At 40.4% G+C, this 21376-nt stretch overlaps 1 protein-coding gene across 1 annotated transcript; it reads left to right on the plus strand.

Annotated features, from left to right (window-relative positions):
* Positions 1-6333: 6333 nt before the first annotated feature.
* Positions 6334-16316, plus strand: pgrmc2 (progesterone receptor membrane component 2). The gene is made up of 3 exons (XM_036517240.1): positions 6334-6705; positions 11480-11635; positions 14344-16316. The coding sequence occupies exons 1-3, from the start codon at positions 6360-6362 to the stop codon at positions 14439-14441; spliced, it is 600 nt and encodes a 199-aa protein (XP_036373133.1). The 5' UTR covers positions 6334-6359; the 3' UTR covers positions 14442-16316.
* The last annotated feature ends 5060 nt before the right edge of the window (positions 16317-21376 follow it).

The raw sequence follows: 21376 nt of genomic DNA on the forward strand, positions 1-21376 counted from the left end.
TTTCCCTTGCAATATTTTTACACTTACTCCATTTTGAAAATATCCGCCCGTTGCTCACATAGCAACGTCATCCCAACGTCATCTGGAAAATGACCAATCTCTTTGCTCCTGAGATCACACAAAACAGACTGACACAAATGATGTCGTTTACCTTCATTGACAGTAGTGGTGTTCAAAACGATTCTTTTTAGTGATTCGGTTCCTTTCGTTCAGTACAATAAAATGATTCGAATAGTGTGTGGTTTGTGTGTGTGTAGATTGTGTTTCATAGACGATGTGGCAACTTGGGTATCGTTAGACGAATATACAAAATTTATGGATCCGTGTATGACGATTATTCATAATTAAGTTTGCAATGCAAATTACGGAAGTTTCCCAGGAGAAACACCTGCGCATGTCTGTTGACCACAACTTTTGAATTATTGCAATGAAAAGCAAATACATTATTTTGTGTTTATTTTTCACACAAAGTGGGATGTAAGGTCAGCCCTATGTTGGAGACAATGCAGAAATTTGCTGTGATTTCAAAACCGGATTACTCGACAACGCTTTGTCGCACAGTGAAACAACTAGTATCATTAGAAAGGGTAAGTTCTGCTGTTTATTAGTGTGCTTATTCTTTCTTTCTTCTTCTTCTTCTTATTCCACCAACTTTTGTACCGCTTCTCCTCCCACAGTTTTCGAGATATCGACCCCAAACCAACTGTAACCCGTCCGGTCTGACCCCGATCGGGTTGCTTGTATACAGCTAAACCGTACCCGCAGTCGTTCTCCGGTTTTTCGTTTTTTCATCCATTTTCTCCCATAGACTCCCATTCATTTTCAAAATCACGACCCTCACACTTCATGGCCTTCCCACTCGGTCACTTTTCACCCCATAGCCACCATACCTCACATGTTGCTTTGGGACAAATCCCCCAACACTCATCCAACACCGTCTTGACCCGCACTCGTCTTTTTGTTATTCACCATTTGATCTCCTCGATGCTGCTTTGGGTCATGTGACCCAACACTCACCAAAGGTGGGTGTGTCCCTAGCAACCTTATTGTTTACGCTAGCAACCGCCTAGCAACCACTTACCAACACCTTTGCAACTGCCTAGCAACCACCTTATATACCTTAGCAACCACATAGCAACACCTTAGCAACCACCTAGTAACGCCCTGGCAACCAAATACTAACACCCTAGCAACCACTTAGCAACACCCTAGCAACCACTTAGCCACATCCTAGCTATCGTTTTCGTTTTCGTTCACGTTTTCCCTGCCAGGTTGCAATCACACTGCATTTTCTTAAGGAAATGCACTTTTCTAGTTTTTATATGCAGTACGTTGTGAAGCGATAAGGACTTCGTGACTTATTCAACCAAGAAGCAGGAGTGTGAAAATGGGTGAAGAAATTAGTAAAGATATTACTTTGCAGAAGTTTGATCTGTCTCCATAATGTGATTACTCCGGTCTGTACAAATATATGACTAGCATCATTACAAAGCTCCAGTTCCGCTCTTTCTTGTGATATGTGTTCTATATCTATGCAATAACGAGTTCATGAGTAATTCAAACAAAAGTAATGGGTGTGGAGATGGACGCAGAGCTGTATGCAGATTGTAACTATGATTAAATTTGATGTAAATGCAAAATTATTTTTCTCGCCAACACGTTGTCGCATAGACAAGCAACTAGCATCGTTAGCTATGAATACTTCGTGAGCAATTCAACCGAGAAGAAGGGATGTGAATTTGGACACAGGCTGCATCTGTTGGGCTTTAAGGGTTAAAAGACATTTTTAGTGACAATTGCAAGTGACAAATAATTTTTAAAAGATTTTTGCAGAGACTTTCAGGGGGCCTCAAGTGTCAATCAAGGGGTCTCGGACCACCTGAGACCCCCCGTATTTCGCACCCTGCTTGTAGGCCTAGTCAGTGATGTCATATTTTTATTTGTTAATGTAGACATAGTATGCTACAAATGTGATGCATAGGCTTATGCATCACATTTCTGTTTTGTTTTGTAGCCTACTATGTTGATTTGTCAGTATTTATTAATAAGGACTTTATTCATGTTAAAAGGAAATGTGATGTCAACATTAAATAAATCGAATGTAAAATGTAAAATTGCAGTTGTGATAAACAAGAACTGTGATACATTGTGTGCACATAAAATATGTTACTGCTAAAAATGTAAATATAAAATAATATTCCAAGTAGATGAGCAAAATAATATTTAATAATATTTTTAATTCCTATAATGTCACAGAAGCACTCTGATTCCTTTTGCATTGTCACAGTCAATGGCGGATGTAGCCCAAGCCTGCTATACTGAGAACTAGCGATTCTGGCAACACTTAGTCACCAGGTCTTCATAGTCAGTGAATCTTTGGAGTCCAAAGGAACTGGTGAACTGAGGAACTTGTCAGTATAGTCAGTGAATCTTCGTAGTCACCGGGTCCTTTGAGTCCGAAGGAACTGGTGAACTGAGGAAATTTTCAACAGTTCATCGGGTCAGTAGGGGGAGTTAAGAGTCTTCGTAGTCACCGGATCTTTTGCATTGTCCCACATCGTCAGCATAGCCAGAGAATCTTTCGAGTCTGAAGGAACCGTTGTACTGAGAACTTGTCAGCAGTACATCAGGTCATTCAGTACACAGCACACAGTGGGGGCGTTTTGAGTCTTCCAGAGTCAGTCACATGCTGTAGTCAACCTTGGTCAGCATAGTCACTGAGCCGCTGTGCCGAGATGGCCAGTGGGAGGTGCTTCGAGTGTTTTAGCATTTCAACCATTGACTAGTTGTCCTCATGAACGTACTGCTGATACAGTTTTATGATAGGCTGCTTCATGGACAGACCACATAACTAATATCCACCGGAGGGAGAGTTATAGCTGCTATGCCAGCTAATCAGCGCGCATGTTTGCAAAGAGGAAGGAATGAATCTTTTAGACTAGCGATTCAGTACACTCAGTTCAGCTCAAGGATTCGTTCAAAAAGATTAGTTTGTTCACAAACTGCACATCATGTATTGACAGCTCAATAGCAGCGGACTTCAGAGGGGAACATAATGCAAAGAACCCAAATGATTTTGTTTTGTCGAATTTTATCTGGCAAAACATATATCTCCATCTGTTACAACATTTTTAACATTTTTATGCAAAATGGAAGTACAAGAGACCAAATCTGGGGTGATTCTGACAGGTGAGGGTGTGGCTGTAACTGCTGTGAGGGTGAGCAGCATTGCACCTTTCTTTTTGAAAAAGGAATCAAATTTCCACTTTCCCCCACAAAATGCAGTTTGAGATGCAGTCCCAGGTTGCAAAACAAATCAGCATGCATCTTGTGAATGAAGAATTACAGTGTGTTCAGAATAACTATGTGGTTATAAACATGGCAAACAAATTTGCTTCAAGTAACTATATTTGAGAAACATTGACAATATGATTTAGAATTTTCATTTTTCATTTCAATTTTCAGCTCCACATGGTGATTGAGATGAAATGTATGTGCCAGCTTTCAATAAAATTTGAGAGAATCATGGCAAAGTCAGCCAATTTCACACGTAATTATGTTGTTTTCACAACTGGTGTGCTATATTATACTTACAGCAACAGACATTTACACCCATGGGTATACCATCTTGAAATAATAAGTTGAAATAATGCTGGTTTGATCTGTTACTTGCTTTTGTAAAACCAATTTATGTATTATGCATTATTGCTTCTACCTGTATTTGGCCTTATAATTTATTTTTACATATTTTAAAACTCTACATTAATGTAAGGTGATGCCCTACTGAACAATACATAACCATACTGAGTAATACTGAGATGGCAGGTATGCTGTCCACCGAGCTACCGGTTGTCAGGGCATACACATTACCGCAAGATTTACGCTCCTTTTTGGATGTCAGTATTATATAATTATTATTTATATTAATCATATTAAGATATTGTATTTATGATTTTTGAAGTTTTTCCATTTTTAAAAATAATTAATAAAGTGGACTACATTAGGTATTTTAGCATGAGAGTAAGTTTTGTTCTGTTTGTTATTTTGGCCTTGCCCACCCCTGAAGTTTTGTGTTAATAAAAGAACCCTGGCTTTATTTACGGTGTCTGTGTTTTTTTCCTTACAGTTATTCATGCATGGATTAGAATATCAAGACATGTTCTGCAGGCAGAGCCAGGGAGACTGAAAGGCATTTTCTTGTTGTTAAATTTGCTTTTGTTCTTGCCAGTTTTTCATTGTCACAGTGTCAAAGATTTACCTCAGGATTATCTACATCTTTTCACTAGACTCTGCTCCAAGGTTGGTATGAGGCGCGGGGCATGCCCAAAATATGGCAGCACTACTTTCGACTGTCCAAGTCCTTGGATAGGAGTGTATGGAATCTGGCCCATACTGGAGATACATATTCCAGTACTAGCCAGATGAAAGGCGGGTAACATGTGGAGTGGAGTCCAGCACATATTACCACATGCATGCTTAGGCTGAACTCTTAAGCATATATCTGATGTGCTCATGTTGGGGCAGGTCAGATGGCCTTTTCATGTAGAGGAGCTGGAAGGGTTTGATGGAATGCTCTTAACAACATCAAATGAGGAATTGATTCTGTCAGCTGCCGTTCTGAACCTGATAACTATTATTTCAGTTTTATTTTTATTGACGTAGAGGCAGTTGGTTTTCCCCAATCAGAAATTTTGGTAAATACTCAAATAAGCAATACCCACACTACTGCTGACAACTTGACAACTGAGCTGACTCTTGTGTTCTTTCCCAAATTAACCTGTTGATTCATCTAATCTGGGAAAGAACACAAGATTCAGCTCAGTTTCAAGTTGTCAGCAGTAGTGTGGGTGTTACTTATTTGAGCTTTTACCAAAATTTCTGATTGTCTGATTTTTTAGGTGTATGCATCATCCTCATTTGTGTTTACAGAGTCACCTCAGTTCTACACACTTAACTACTGTTTTGAAACAAAGAATCCAATTGACTATTCACATGGAGCATGCTACATTCAAACTAGAAGTGGTATTATTGAGTGAGAAACAGTGAATGGCTGGATATCAAAGTAGTTACCTAGCTCACACCTTCCACAGGTAGCTAGCTAAAGTTAAATTCCTTATCATAAACAATATGCATACTCCTTCTCCTTACATTTGCCTTCACAATTAGATCTGGTACAATCTATCCTCAAATCTTGAGGCTGCACTGCAGAACAAGTGAGGTGCCCTCAGATCAGAGGCTCACACTACTTTATGGTGGTCTGAATCTTTTAGGCTATTTGTGGCACAGTGTATTTCCACCAATCAGAGTGTACGTGATTTTTACCTAACTATATAGCTGTGCAATTGCTGATTGATTAACCAGATTGAAGTGAAGAGTAATCAATCAAAGTTTTATTGTTATAACATATTTTCAGTTGAATTTATCACAACGTTTTCAACAAAGTGTATTCCGGAGGGAACAGAAAAATCAAAAATCCCAGGGAAAACTGGAAAAAAGAAAAAAAAATTTCTGACCCCAGGTAAAGGCAGTTAAGGGATTCCTAGATAACCGGAAAGAATCTGATCAACTAATTTCAGTTGTTTTAATAATCATCGTATGTATTTATGTATATAGAGCCTTGCAAAAGTATTCAGACACTTGACCTATTCTCACATTTTACTGAATTAAAAATGATACATTAAATTTTTGTTTTGTGTGAGTTTTTATTTAAAAATCACTGTAACTCAAAATTAACTATTTCAAGGTGACATTAGTTTTATGTTTGAAAATATTTTTAAGAAAAATAAAAACCTGAAATATGCTGTTTGCATAAATATTCAATCCCCACACATTAATATTTGTTCGAGCTAGCTTTTGCTGCAGGAAGTCCTTTGGGGCAAGTGTCTACCAGCTTTGCGCACTGTTTCCCATATGCCCATTCTTTTTGGCACATTTGCTCCTGGTTGTTCTGACTGAAATTTTCAAATTGTGACAGAGATTCTCAATGGGACTGAGGTCAGGATTTTACTGGGCCAGTGTAAATCATTCACCTTTTTGTTCTTGAGTCACTCCAGTGTTGCTTTGGCCTTATGCTTGGGACAAATGTCCTGCTGAAAGGTGAACTTTCTCCCAAGCTTAACCCGCATTGTTTGGTAGGATCAGCCACTGTTGTAAGATGTTGCTGAAAAACTGTCATAGCCTCGCATAGATCGTCTTGTCACACATAAGCTCAATGGTTACGTGCTCTTTTAGCAGTTGGAACTGAATAGACCTGGGAACGAACTACAAGTCCCGATATGAGATAATGACGCAGTCCAATCAAATTGTACTGACAGTGCCAGTGGGCGGGTGAGTGGTGTGGGTAGGCGCTAACGTGCAGTATGGCGGACGATGGGGATGGAAGGAGTGGAGCAGGTGACACTAGTAACGGGCAGGGTACAACAGAGGAACCTGAATCAGGTCTCGGTCCACACGGGATGCTGCTGAACATCAGTGTTTTAGTCCTAATACTGGCTCTCTGCTACGGAATTTACCGGAGATGGGGTAGGCGGATCGGCGCAGACGCGGCCCAGGGAAATGAGGCCTCGTCCCTGCCTAAGATGAGAAGACGTGATTTCACTTTGGAGCAACTGAGAGAATACGATGGTGTTCAAAACCCCAGGATCCTGATGGCAGTTAATATGAAAGTATTCGATGTGACCAGTGGAAAAAAGTTTTATGGACGTGGTAAGGCTTCACTGATCATGACATCGATCTAACGATCGAACTAGCTAACTAGCTACGATAGGGTGTAACGTTAACAAACCATATCGCTAAATTTGCTAACGTTAGCTGGCTTGATCGCAGCTTGATTGTTCGCTAATATGTAGCTAGTATCTAGCTTACTAGTTGATTCGGGCAATGTTAGCTACTTGGCTACCTTATATGTACAGTCAGATTACCTAACGAGGTAACTAACTTAATGTTCCAAGAACAAGTTAGTTTACTATTCTTGTTAACTGTCATGACCGTGTGTGACTACCTACGTGTTACTTGGTAGCTTCAGGGTAGGGCATTCTTGCTAGCTAGTTAACATTTTGTTGGATGTGGTTAACACGCTGTTGTCAGATATGCCCTACAATATTAGATAGCCAGCAACACATTTAGCTAAACGTAGTTTATAGCTAGGCAGATTAGGGTCCTTATCAGTAGTTCACCTCTTGCCCCGCTGACTTCTGACCCTTGTTGTTTGATTTCGTTAGCTGAAACGTTAGTTGGTAAGATCCGTAAAGACTAAAGGTGATGTAGTTATTGTATAAAGCTAGTAACATTAACTGCAAACTTCGGTTGCTAACTTGCACTTGCAATGCACTATTTGGACTACGATTCAAATGAATTGGAACCTCGTAAATTCACCGTAAGCAGATTGCTAGTAATTCGCTATCTGTTAGGTTCAGATGAAAAATAAACATAAAAGACTTCTGTTTTCAAACCGACCCCCTTGTCTCGGTTTACTTCCAGCTGTTTTTGCTTTTTATCGCAAGTGGGTGGGAATGTGGTGTGAGCAGCTAGCACAACGTTTTTGTAAAGATTGATCCTGGCGGACTTGGACAGGTTGAGTATGAGAGCATGATAGTTACTTGGCTACATTTGCGAGTTTCGTTAAGCTCTGGTAGCTAAACAATGTTACCAAGCTCGCTATGTATAAGTCCCCTTCGGGCGTCCCTTGTGCACACGCCTCTTTGACTCGACACCTGCAATAAGAAACGGCGTAAGGCACTGCTTTGTGTTCGTTCACATATAGCCAAAGTTATGACTAGAGCCATAACTCTTGTCAGTGTGCGAAGAAGAGGCATGGCCTCAATTTCAGGGCAGAGTGCTACTAAGAGTGCACTAAAGCGCGGCCATAAACTGTGCAAATGCAAGAGGCGTGTCTGCTTGCTTGCTTGCTTTCGCCGTTATTGACTATGAACACTACATTAAAGACCCCGACTGCGAGGCTACGCAGAACGTTAAAATAGCTTTGTTCTTACACGTGCTCCTAATTTGCAATACCACGAATTATTTGGTTTAATTGTAAAATCATGGTTCTCGGGGATATTATGAGCGAGAAAATTTGACTCCTTTGTTTTTTACACAGCAGGTCTTGAAACGTTTTGAAGAGGAGGGGAGATGGGGAAATACAATAGCATTGATGTTTTTTGAGGTGAAGTTTGATACGTGTCTGTCTGTAAGCCGCAGGCACACAGCCTAATAGAGCAAGGAGATGGAGAAGGGCAGATTGAGGAGGCAAGCAGACCCTGAGAGGTTGCTTGAAAAATGGCTAAGGAGACAGCATCCACAACGCAGGTAGTTAATGTTTGAGACATACAGAATTTAAGTGCTGTAAAGTATATCTTTTGTAGCTCTTGCATGTAAGCCTCTGTGAACTGATGCGCGAGATAGAATCAGTTCAGATATTAGGAGTGTTAACTGGCAAACCCATTCTTCATTTGACATTTCAGATATTTTACCTTTTTATAGGCCCTGTTAATACTGTACTGCTCTAAGCTTTGCTAAAGTGCTTCTTTACATTTACCAGTATAATACCATATGTGATTTCCGTTGCTGATGTCAGGCTTTTTACTGTTATCTTTGCTGGCTAAGTTTTAATTGTTCCAGAAGAAGCTACAACACTTTGTTACTTTCCCCAATAAGTGTTCTCATCCTTGTCCTCAGACAAAGGCTTTTGATTTTGGACAAAGGCCGTGGAGTATGTTAGGATTAGGTTTTGTAGGTAGCTAGTACCTCTGCCCAGATTTCCTGGTAGCTGTGGTGACAAGCACACCCAGACCATAACACAATGAAGCAATAGGTAAGATGAAAATTTTTTTCACCAATAAAGTTTGCTTTAGATAGGAGCGTGGCTTCATTTTTGTGGTTACGAATGGGCATTTTGTGAGCCAGAGGCCTGTCAACAGGAAAGTTGGATCTGTGTTGAAAAACAGTGGCTCGTATGCTATGGTGTGTTGTGGTGCTGTGGTCTGATGACTACCCTTGATGAATACATTACAAAATGCCATGCGGAAAACTGAGCAAATGTCTCACTTGTTTAAAATGACAAGCCTAAATGGGCTGAATGGCCTGACTTATTATTAAAGTTCTTATGTTCCATACCCAGAGATTTAGAATGACGAAATTCAGCCCGCACCAGTCTGAGCCATAACTACAAATGCAACCTCGGAAATAAGCCTTAGGAATACAGATAGATCCAATCACTTGTATTCACTTGTGTTTGTACTTGATGAGGGGGTGTCTTTATTTACCTCTACATTTCCATTTCCACATTTATATTGACAGATGGCAATATTTTTATTAGCAGGTACATTTTTCAAACCTACCAGCCACAGTGACAGGTAGCCCAAGAGTATTTTTGATCACCTCTGCCAAACACAGTCTCAACTTAAGGAAAGTTACACAAAGCAACAAACACAACTTCTATTGCTTGCAACAAAGTTGATAATGTTGATGTTGGTTGTAAAGAAAACAGCTGCTGTTTTTGACTGAGTTCCAAGCTACCTGGGTGTTTGAAATGTAGCGAATTTGCTAGGCAGCTAAATATAATTAGCTGTCAATGGCTTGTCAATTTTATTAGTGAAAATTATAGCAAAAATGCAGTCGTTTAACAATGAACAAGTTCAAAAACTCTTAAATACTGCACAGCGACTTTTGTAGCTGGAAAATGTTTATCATTCACCAGCCACTGTGTCTGGTAGAAAAAAAGTTCATTTCGCTCCCTGGTTGCTACCACACCTGATACATACACACACATTTAGCTGCTTAAGACATGCTTTGCACCACTAACAGCAATTTGAGCGGGGGCTCATTCCTGAGGTACAGCCTAATGAATTGGCACCAAGGTGTGTCCAGAGGCTTGTCCTGAGTTAGGGTCTGGGTGTTTCTCTTTGGATAGAGCTCAGAATGAACATCTTCATGGGTTTGGTGAGCTTTGTGTCATCATCTTCAGGAGTCAAAGCTCTGGTGCTGAAATGAAGCTCAGATGTCAGATAAGGGATTTGGATGTATGTTTCACCTTGCAGCAACGAGCTCAGTGACTCCTCCACAGATTCTATCATGTCTCTGTCCTGCCAATTGGGGACTAGGGGTCCCTTCTTTCAGTCTGCAACCAGGACCTTTGGGATGAGTTTCTCCTGCTCTAACATGTTTTTAATAGCTTAGCCAGTGCAGTTAGCAGTATGCAGAACAGCACTTCTTCAAACACACGACAGCACTGTGCTCTCTGTATTGGAGGTCACACTTTCCTCTGCAAAACGCTCAGCATGTTTACATTCAGTTCCAACAGAGGCACTTAACATTCTGCAGAATTTTGTTAAAATTCTGCCCGAGTAAACCCACTTAAGGTCAATCTTACGATTAATAGCATTTAAAGGTTTAAAAAAATGGGAGACTTCACTGTAAGCTTCCACATTGGGCGCTAATTTCTTATGATTCAGTCTGGTTGGACACTTTGCACTGTCAGCTGTGGTTTTACTAAGAAAGTATATTCTTCCTCCACACGATGTCATGTTTACTGTTGAATTTGAATGGAGGGAAATCATTTAACCAAACTACAAAATTATTGCTTCGCATCATGGAGTAATCTGTTTAACTGGTTTCATTTTGCCAATCTAAGTGCTTTTTAAAAGCAAGATTCTGTGAGTATTAATAGAAATAGTCCACAGCGTTCATAGATTTTTGCTGAGCGTTCTCAGTGAGATACACACTTTTAGCATCAATACTTTGATAGGGAAAAGCACACAATAATCCAGATGTAACTTTGCATGAAGAAAATCACCTTGACGGAATTGTCCACAGCTGTTCTTTCTAGCAGTTTGTGATGATAATTTCTTACGTTTACTCATTGTTTGGACTGTTATTATGTTAAGGTGCAGGTTAAAGACATGTTATGAGCATCATACCACTCACCTTAAGTCAGTTTCTGTGCTGTGTGCAAGCCCAGAAATCAGAGGCAAATACAGAGTGCATGGAATGAGATGTTTTCAGTTCATTTTGGTAATCGACCAGAATCGGGTCTTGATGAGGTGCAGTTTGGCTATCACTATGGACTGCAAAATATCCCTGTCACTCATCAAACACATACTAAGCAACATCTGTTCAAAATCTAGGTTGTGATCTTAGTCTGGATTGCTGTTTGTTCTTTCTTCCTTGGGGTTTTTGTAATGATTCTCTGGCTATTTGGTGTGGCTGCTTATCAGCATAAGCAATTAGCATCTAGCTAAATGAGACACACATCATTCAAAGCCCTTAAACAGGACACTGGGTTTTGTGCTGTGACATGAATACATCTAAAATTAAGAGCTCAAGGATAGTTGTGGATATGCATTTGCAGATGATAAACAGAATGAATGACTGCTGTTTTTACATACTCATTTACTGAATCCATTCTGTGCCGCTGACGTTGAGCGGTGTTGATAATGTGTCACATGGTTGTCCTCGGTAACATCAGCCGCTCTGTGTGCAGATGGACCATACGGGATCTTCGCTGGGAGGGATGCGTCAAGGGGCCTGGCCACTTTCTGCCTGGAGAAGGATGCCCTGCGGGATGAATATGACGACCTGTCTGATCTCAATGCAGTGCAGATGGAGAGTGTCAGGGAATGGGAGATGCAGTTCATGGGTGAGGAACACTGTATCATAACAAATACTATAACTGCAGACTAAATGAGTACATTAGGACCACTGATGTTACTCTGTATATACACACAGTCTTAGCATTCATGTCTTTACCACAGACACATGAGCCTCAAACTGTGCTCACTTATTGCAGTGTGTGACGGCCATGTTTAACCAGCTGTAGTGTTCATTTTACACATCATGCCTACTTCACCTGTGCGCCCTTTCAGCCCTTTGTACCTGTACAGCTGAGCCAGGTGAAAGAACAAGGCCATATTAAGAGCAGTGTCCGCGTGCCAAGCTGTCTCAGATACGGTAGTGTGCGTGAAAAGTGCGAGCAAGGTCCAAAATTAGCACCCGCCATTCGCTAAATGCGAGTAAAAATCTGCGTTGGCGAATAAAATAAATGAGGTCAGTCGCCATTGGCGGGTTGCTGAAATGGGCCTACATCACTACAGACTTTCATCACTACAACACATAAGTTGATTGACTACGTTTCGCAATTCTTTGATTGACCCTTGCTGTCCACCATCGCTGTAGCTCGACGTAGGAGACGTGATGACGTCACTGTTGGCGCCAGGGACAGTGCGTAGAGCTAAACCTAGCTGTAAGCACTAACCGCTAAGAGAGTCTGCAATAGGGTTTCCGTTAGCTGGTAATTACTGGTTTTTGCCTGGTAAAATTTATAAAAAAACTGATAAATTAAAAACTTGCTGGCCAAAATGTCCATTAATAATGCTCATACAAAACGTCGCTATAACGAAGGCTATCCCTAAACAAATATTTGTGTTTTTACAGCGAAACATGCTTATTTATGAGTTCAGCGAGCTGTACCTCGACTGGGCTATGCTGGCTAAAATTGTCTGTGTTCTGCCTATGTCAAGCATAGATATCAAAACGTAGATACCGCATTTGCGATGTGACGTGCATCTGTGTGGTCGTCATATTGGAGCGGTCAAGATCCGCTAGTAAACAAATACAATGTGTATCAAGAGATGCAGACTTCACTACAAAATTGACTAACACGCTTAATTCTGAACCGATTTTCATGAAATTTGGTTTGTTATAAACGTGAGAAATTGATTGGGATACTGGTTACTTATTGGAATTAAATTCAGTTCCTGGGGGCGGATCCAATCAGCTCTATGCTAAAACAACCTTCTGAATAGCCACAACTTCCTCTGGGACATGCAGGCTCCAATCTATGGATAGGCAACATCAAGTGTAAATAATTTATTATTTCAGCTATTATTTCAGCTTCAAGACTATTTTTGTTCCCCAGACTCCAGTTAAGAGAAGAACATCCAGACAGTTCATCCGTACACCCTGAGACACATATGACAAGCCCACTTCTGCAGGCTGGACAGTTGCCATTACACCAACAATGTCACAAATATTGTTATTCTCAAATATTTTATTTTCATCTTTATTAATTCAGATTCATTAGACACTGACACATACAATACAATACAACAATATAATATAATATAATAATACAATACTACAATCCAATACTATAATATAATAATACAATACTATAATATATAATAATATAATAATACAATACTACATACAATGTAGGGGATCAAGACCAATGTTCAGATATACGGTGTAGTCATATGTAAACATAAAATAATTGGGCTCTAGAGCAACTAGGTAAGAGTCAAAGTAGTTCCCTGTCTTGGACAGCTCAACTCAACTCAGTTCCTCCCCATCTCACACTTTTCAGCAACATGTGAACAACTTTTGGTCTAAGGATTAATATCCTTGAAACAGTATAGTTTTACAGAGATATAAAAATGATTAGCTGATTAGATCTGCCCCCAGTAACTGAAGTTAATTCCAGTAAGTAACCGGTATCATGTCCAATTTCTCACGTTTATAACAAACCAAATTTCATGAAAATCAGTTCAGAATTAAGCGAGTTACAGTCGATTTTGTAGAGAAGTCTGCATCTCTCAATACACATTGTATTTGTTTACCAGCGGATCTTGACCGCTCCGATATGGCGGACTTGCAGACGCATAGCGGCGACATACAGCAGCAGCCAATGAGGTATCTATGTTTCCATATCTATGGTGTCAAGCATGCTAGCAGAGAAGGGCTTCTCTCTGCAGAATCAAATTAATTATTAATCATTATTATAGTTCCCTTTAAAAAGGTCAAACAATGGGTAATTAGTAATTTCATTGTTGAAATGACATTGTATCTTATGCAGTTCAATGTTTGGAAGATACTTTGGCTGGTAAATTTTTTCAGTTTACCAGCCATTGGCAGATAGACCAAAAAGTTCATTTTGGACCCTGAGTGCGAGTGTGTGGAGAGAAGGGTGAAGGCTGTCTGACTGCTGGAAGGTTGGGACAGACTGCACAAACGTGTTAAGTCACAGAAACAGTTGCGAGTCTTGTAGGGGTTGGATGAGCAAACTGGAGTAGAATACACTCTGATGTATGGCAGTGTATAGTGTTGTGTAAGAAACACTGATGTATGGCAATATATAGTGTTCTGTAAGATAACACTGGTGTGTGACAGTATGTATCCATTGCCATGGTAACAATACAATGCAGGAAGAGTTTTGCATTGGAACATGGAACAGTGCGAGAGCAGCCTTTTACCTGTTCAACAGCATAGCTGACCACTCCTACTGTCTTTGTTGGTTATGTTCTCATGTTGTTGAACATGTCCATATTTTCCTATGCTGTTGCTCTGCAGAGAAATACGACTATGTGGGCAGGCTCCTGAAGCCAGGGGACGAACCCTCAGAGTACACCGATGAAGAGGATATCAAGGATCACATGAAGCTGGAGTGAACCAATCACATGACCAAAGCGCGGACCCAAGACAGCTGCAATCACCCTCCCCTGCCCGCTCCTCCCCGATTCCTCTCCTGCTCATTCCTCCTTGTCTGTCCTGGAACTGCCCCGCCCTGATCCCTCCCCCTGCTCGCTCCTGTTCTGTCTAGTCCTGCAGCTGCCTGGAAGTGCCCCGCCCCGATCCCTGCCCCTATCGTACACACTTCCAACAACATCAGTGATGGGTACTGTGGATTTTAATGATTCGACACGTCTGGTTTGGTGCTGCCAACTTGAGTATAAATACATTTTTATACGTTTTCCCTCAAAACTGTTCTGTAATGTCCTAAGCATTATGGTTGTGCCGCAGGGAGCTGAGGGCAGCCAGAGGAGTTTGTGTGGCTGGGGTGTGGATGTTGGCCGGGAGAGGAATATTATTGTCATTTTTCTTGTCATGTGCACCTCGCATACGTTTAGCTTTAGCATTTGATTTTGTAATCTTATCAAGCATCAATGAGGCTGGTATTGAAATAAAAAACAAAACAAAGCAAAAGTAATTCCTGGGTGATTGCAGGGCACTGGCCATCCAAATGAGTCAGTCTCCTGGTGACTTTCTTTTACCACTGTGTTTGTATGGTGTGCACTACTAGTCTTTCAGCTTGTTACCATGTGATTGTACCCATGGCGGTTTAGTGGTCCTTGCCATTGAGCTGCTCAAATCACTCAAGTCGAATTGCCGTTTGGGGAAAAAGGGAATGTGATCTGTTTGTGAAGAGGTATTAGTTTGACCGTTTGAATTCACCAACTGTTTACATGCCACAGAAGTCAGCTGTAAGTCTGTAATCCCCACATATGGTCAGAGTATTTATTGTGCCTTATTTCAGTTGTTTTCTACTAAACCCAGAAATTATTCTCTGTTGATGTGTTTGGTGTTGCAAAGATCAAAGCTAAGAAAAGGTTCACACTTTAACTATTATGCTTCAACCAATTTGTGATTTATTTAATCGGTATGTTGGGAAAAGTTTTGCACAAGTACTAGTTTGCAGAACCGCACTAGCCTTTAGAATTGTGGTTAGAACCGTAGAATGGTGGAGATTTGGATCAGCAGATGATATTGATAAATAGCTTGGAGCATAAGAATTGGTGTGCTTTTCTTCTCTTTTGATATCCAGTCATTGAACTCAGCACCTTACAAAAACTTGCAAGAGGGTATCTTAATCTGTTCATTTTGGTGTTGTAAAGATGCATTTCCTTATTGAACTGTCAGACTGAAGGCATGCTCTCGTTGGTCTAAATGCAGACAAGGTGGCTTTCCTCTGCCCCAGTCCTGTACATAATCTCTAACTATACTCAGTGTTACTGCCATATTTCTGTAGTTGATGAAAACCATATACTACTGTGTTGTATTGGCCAAAAGCCCCATGCTTTATATTGTTTTCTCTCTTTCTTAGAGTTTTGTTTTTCTGTAGAGGTTCTTATGTGTGGGGAATTTCAGCAATGTGTAAAATGGAGGCAGGTGAGACCTGGGAAAATGCAGATCCTGTAAATATATGTATCATTTTATTAAAGCATGTGCAACAAAAGTAAGCTGTGCACTCCAGCTTTATGTATTTAAATGTGTGTGTGTGTGTGTGTGGCAGGGGAATGAACATGTTTATGCATAATAAACAATTTGGTTATTTACTAATTTGTTGGTTTTATATTTAGTTCACTAAAATGAAACAGCCCACTTTGAGTTCATGTGGGGATGGTATTTACAGGCACATGCATATGTTTCAGTTTGAGAGAGGTGTGTGCATTTAAATATTCTGATTTATCTGAACTTTGATACAATGGCTGCACACTGGAGAATGTTAACCCAGTGAGACCTGGCTGGGTTCGTAGTGTGTGTATAAAATGGGGTTTATGTACTATTCACACACAAGCTGCTACTGCTGTAAAACACCTGCAGGGGATGCACTGAATGACAATGACAGATACATTTCAGTTCAGTTATGCACATTTGATTATGCCGAATTTCTGGGTTTTGGTATCATGACAATGACAACTTTAGAAAGCAGAATAGCTATGCATTTCATTGTAGTCAGTTTGCTTGTACTAGTCTGGGCCACAGATCTGTAACCTGGTGAGCAACATCAAGTCTAATCCATCAAGTCTGCGGGATGCTTATTGGTATTGTTTTTAAATAAGACCATATTGCAAAGTATGCAAACAAACATATCTTTACATTAAAATGTATGGAAGAATATTTGAAAAAAAAAATTTATATATATATATATATATATATATAAGAAAAATATATAATGTGCGCACACACACACACATATATGTATGTATGTATATTTAAATATATTCAAAATTGGGCAAATACATTTTAGATCTAGTTTGGACTGCGACTTTTTTCATGTGGGAGGGCCAGTTAACCTAGTTATGTGAAATATAATCAAATATTTAATATGATATGACTTTATATATGAAAATGTTTTTGCATACAGAGTTTGCATCACTGTCATTGCCAGTTCAGTTTCTTGGTGGGTCACTGCTGTTGTAACTGGACAAGATGCCTAACCCAAACTGCCTCAGTAAATATCCAGCTGTATAAATGGATAATGTCAATATGAAAGAAATGCATGTTGTGTAATTCTTTGTCCTTTCCACTGTTGCAATTTACAGGGACATTTGTTACCAGTAACTTCCAAGTCAGAGGTTTTCATATCTCAGATTGTCCACTTGCAAAGCATTCCCCGTAGCACCACATTCTTCATTGTCATACTCCAAGCACATCACTGTTCCCACACAGACAAGTTGTGCTGTGCCAACCTGTTTCTCAATTTAAACAGTGAGGCCAAATGGTGGAGGAAAAAAGATGTAGATGGAGCCATGAATACAGAGATGGAGAAGAGGGAGAGGAGGATGCAGACAGGAAAAAGGAGGAAGGTGAGGAGTGGAGTGACAGGAGGAGAGGTACAGTGAAATGGAATACCAGGCAGGGAGGGTAGGATGTGAGGTGAAGAACAGGAATACTTAGAGTATGGAGGGAACAGTAGAGGAAAGAAATTGAGACAGGAAGAACATGGAAAAAGGCATTGGTTTGAAATGTGCTGAATTCATATGATTAGCTGCTCCTGTGGAACTTCATTGAATCAACTTATCTAGTCACTGAGACTGAAAAGGTACCAAGCTATGGTAACTCCTCACACATCAATTGTAAAAGACTGATTAGGTAGTCAATCAGAAACTTAACACGAAGTGGGGGTTTTAAAACGGTTTTAAACTTCAACAAGGAATCGGAATCTGAGAGTCAGCCTCTACAGCATCCCAGTGTTGCATCTACAGTGTTCTTAGCACATATGACTTTGAAGTAGATGGGAATGCCCTAAAAGGTCCTGTGACTGCTGACCAAGAATAGAAAAGAGTCAAATTGTGCAATCAGGTATTTACATAACAATAGTTTTTCAATGAATCTTTGAGTTGCTACCAAGCGAAAGCAGATTAAATTAGGTGTTTTCAGCTGCTAATTATTAACATAACTAAAGATGGTTGCTTTGCCTCTTATTAATAAGGTACGATGGGATGTCAGGGAAAACGTTCCATGTTTTTTATCACTACTTCATGACAGAAATACATTATGAGTCACAATGTGACAAAACATACACTGGCTGCTGAAAGCTGCACTCACTCAAAATGCCTAACTTACTCATGCTGCTGACGTGAGCTATCCAGTTCCCTAGCAAGCTACATAAACTATATTCGACAAAAGTATTCGGATGCCTGACCATTACACCAACAGGGACTGTAATGACATTGTATTCAAACACATATACTTTAATATGGAGTTGGTCCCCCTTTTGCAGCTATAACAACTTCCACTCTTCTTGGAAGGCTTTCCACAAGATTTTGGAGTGTTTCTGTGGGAATTTGTGCCCATTCATTCTGTAGAGCATTTATGAGGTCAGGCACTGATGTTGGACGAGAAGGCCTGGCTCGCAATCTCCCTTCCAGTTCATCCCAAAGGTGTTCGATGGGGTTGAGGTCAGGGCTCTGTGTGAGCCAGTCAAGTTCTTCCACACCGAACTCATCAAACCATGTCTTTATAGTCCTTGCTTTGTGCACTGGGGCACAGTCATGTTGGAATAGAAAAGGGCCTTCCCCAAACTGTTTTGCCGAAAAGTTGGAAGCATAGCATTGTCCAAAATGTCTTGGTATGCTGAAGCATTAAGATTGCCCTTCACTGGAGATAAGGGGTCTAGCCCAAACCCTGAAAAACAGGTGTGGCAAAATACTTTTGTCCATATAGTGTATGTCTTCAGGACTTAGGTCCTCAGCAAGCAGGGGATGTTCGCAGCCTGTTTCGCATTAATTTCTTACTGTCAGTAATGGTCTGGTTTGGTGTGTGGTCCCAGTCTTGAATAATGATGAAAAAGATAATGAAAATTATATACAGTTTGTTAATTCTCTTTGAACAGATGCTGGGAGGTTCAGAGGATGGGTCCATTGGAAAGCGGTATTCATGTCATTTCCCATTTAGTATGGCTAGTATTAGCTCCCTTCTTTTGTGAGAACTGATCATGTTAATGATTTAGAACTAGAAATTAGAAAAAAGAAAAAAAAAACTCAACAAAGCACTTTTGAGTAAACTGACTGCACAGTGACTAAACCATGAAGAAAATAAAAGAAAACCAGGATAATTGTTCCAGAAATAAACTGTACCCCCTGTAATATGCTTTCAGCCAGGGGCGTTTCTAGCTATTGAAAAGATCAGGGCCTAAGTCAAGTTTGCCTGGGACTGTCCTGAGATTGTCTTTTTTTTTAAGGGAGATTGGCATCGGTAGGTTGGGGAGGTTATATCCAGAGTGCGAATTATACAATGACAAAAGGCGGGGTCAACTTTTTCTCCAGGGCGTAAAGGGCACCCAGTACAGCGCAGGCGCGTGTTTCAGTGAACTGAAGTCTTACAATTCTTGTCTGCAGTCTGTAGATGATGATAAATCAAATCCATTACACCAGCTCATGGGGCACGTACTACACAACAACTTTTGTAGTCAGGGGTCACCAACAAAATATTCTAGAGTAAAACTGCCAGCAAGTCAGACCCACCCACACACAAAAACAGCAGACCACCATTTCCACTCAAACACAGACCCACACAATGCTGTCACGGTTGTCTTATCCTCATGACACACGTGAGGATAAGACAATCGTGATGGTGTAATGCTTTCTGTACTATCAGTAGCCAACACTTAATTAAAAGTCCTAGCATATTAGTTAAGAACAGGAGGGTGTGATTGATGTGCATCCCACCAGTTTCTGAAAGTACTATTTGTCTAAATATCTGGTATGATGGCAAACATCTTTAAGTGCAGTCTCCTTTGTAACTCACCTCTTTGCTACTAGCTCTTTGCTCACTGCCCTCCTCCTGCCTGCTGACTGTCATTCTGACCTCCCTCTGCTTCCTTAATACAACAGCACATAAATGTAAAACTCACCATCACCCATACTATCCTGCTCAGTGTTAAGCCTGCATGACAACCACAGAAAATACAGGCTGCATTATCATCTCTAAATCCTAATTCTTACAAGTTTCAACTTACTCTTTTTTAGCACCAAAAAAGTGCCGGATATCTCCTCTCCTCTTGCTCATGTTGACTCTGTGAATGAAATCTAATCCGAGTTCAAAAAGTAGTCATACATTTAACTAATACAATTACTCAGCCTTCAGCACACATGGATTTTAATATTGTTCAATTACCTAAATTCCTGAGTAAAAACAAAGGGGGCGCCTATTATGAAAGCTAATATCAAAAAGGCAAAAGACTAACTAAACCACCACAGCCACACAAAAGACTATTAAAATGAAATAATAAACTCTATATTGATATCAAAACGTATCTCTACAACAACTAACCCTCCATTGTCCCACTGCTCATGACTAAGCACCAGTTTATTAGATAATATATGACATTTTATATTGGTAATGAAATGCCAAGCCAACATTGGAATGAAAGGGCGCGCTATCAGCTAGCTAACATTAGTTCGCTAACGTTAGGTAAGGCAAACGTTAGCTTTAGCTAGCAAACGTTAGTTAGTTAAAATTTAACTAAGGCAAAAGTTAGAAACTAGTTAACATTACCGTTCATCCGTAGACATTTGACACAATCTAATTCAGAAACTCTGAAGGTAAGAAAGTAAAGTGTATTAAACAAGCTAGATAGCTAGCTGACATTTACCTGCAGTGGCCCCATTGGCTTGCGCGACGCACGGGAGCAAAGACTTTAGTGAGAATGCGAGCCACTGCAATGATGGGAGTGAGGCAGGCAGACGAGACGTTCAACTAACGTCAAGGTTAAGAAATGGTATTGTCCACTTTAGGTGTGTCTGAAATCATATAACAATATTCTTCCAGGCATGAATATGGGAAATATATTGTAATATTTACAATTACAGGAAGAAGTTTTTTTAACCTCTTTTTTTTTTTTGGGGGGGGGGGGGTATCCAAGTCCCGCCCCCCAGTCCCCCCTCGTAATTCGAACTCTGGTTATATCTAGCTTTATAATAAATAAATATTATCACACCTTCGGACGCTGCAAGTCAAGTTCCGCTCTGTTACACAGTCTGTCTGTTGTGCTATGAATACCTCCTTTTTCACGGCGAAAATATTCGGGGCTAGGCTTAAAATATTCGGGGTTATAGCCCCGAATAATCGGACCTAACGACGCCACTGCTTTCAGTTACTAAATTGGTCAATTTGCAAGTGTGTCCATCAAGCCAGGTAGCCTAACTGTAAAAGAGGGAAATTGTGAAGGAGAAGCCAACGTAGCTGCGCATTTTCAACGAAAAGTGCACCATCACGTGACAGCTGTACGCCTGGATTCGCGCAGCCCATCCTGCATAAAATTGCGAACGTAGCCGCAACGTCATCACGTACTATTTGTGTATGGAGGAGCGTTACCATC

The sequence above is a fragment of the Megalops cyprinoides genome, chromosome 22 (assembly GCF_013368585.1).
Source record: "Megalops cyprinoides isolate fMegCyp1 chromosome 22, fMegCyp1.pri, whole genome shotgun sequence".
NCBI classification, from domain to species: domain Eukaryota; kingdom Metazoa; phylum Chordata; class Actinopteri; order Elopiformes; family Megalopidae; genus Megalops; species Megalops cyprinoides.

Coding starts and splice junctions, on each gene's coding strand:
- pgrmc2 (XM_036517240.1), top strand. CDS start 6,360: ATGGCGGACGATGGGGATGGAAGGAGTGGAGCAGGTGACACTAGTAAC. Junction 6,706..11,479: donor AAAAAAGTTTTATGGACGTG/GTAAGGCTTCAC, acceptor CTCTGTGTGCAG/ATGGACCATACGGGATCTTC. Junction 11,636..14,343: donor ATGGGAGATGCAGTTCATGG/GTGAGGAACACT, acceptor GTTGCTCTGCAG/AGAAATACGACTATGTGGGC.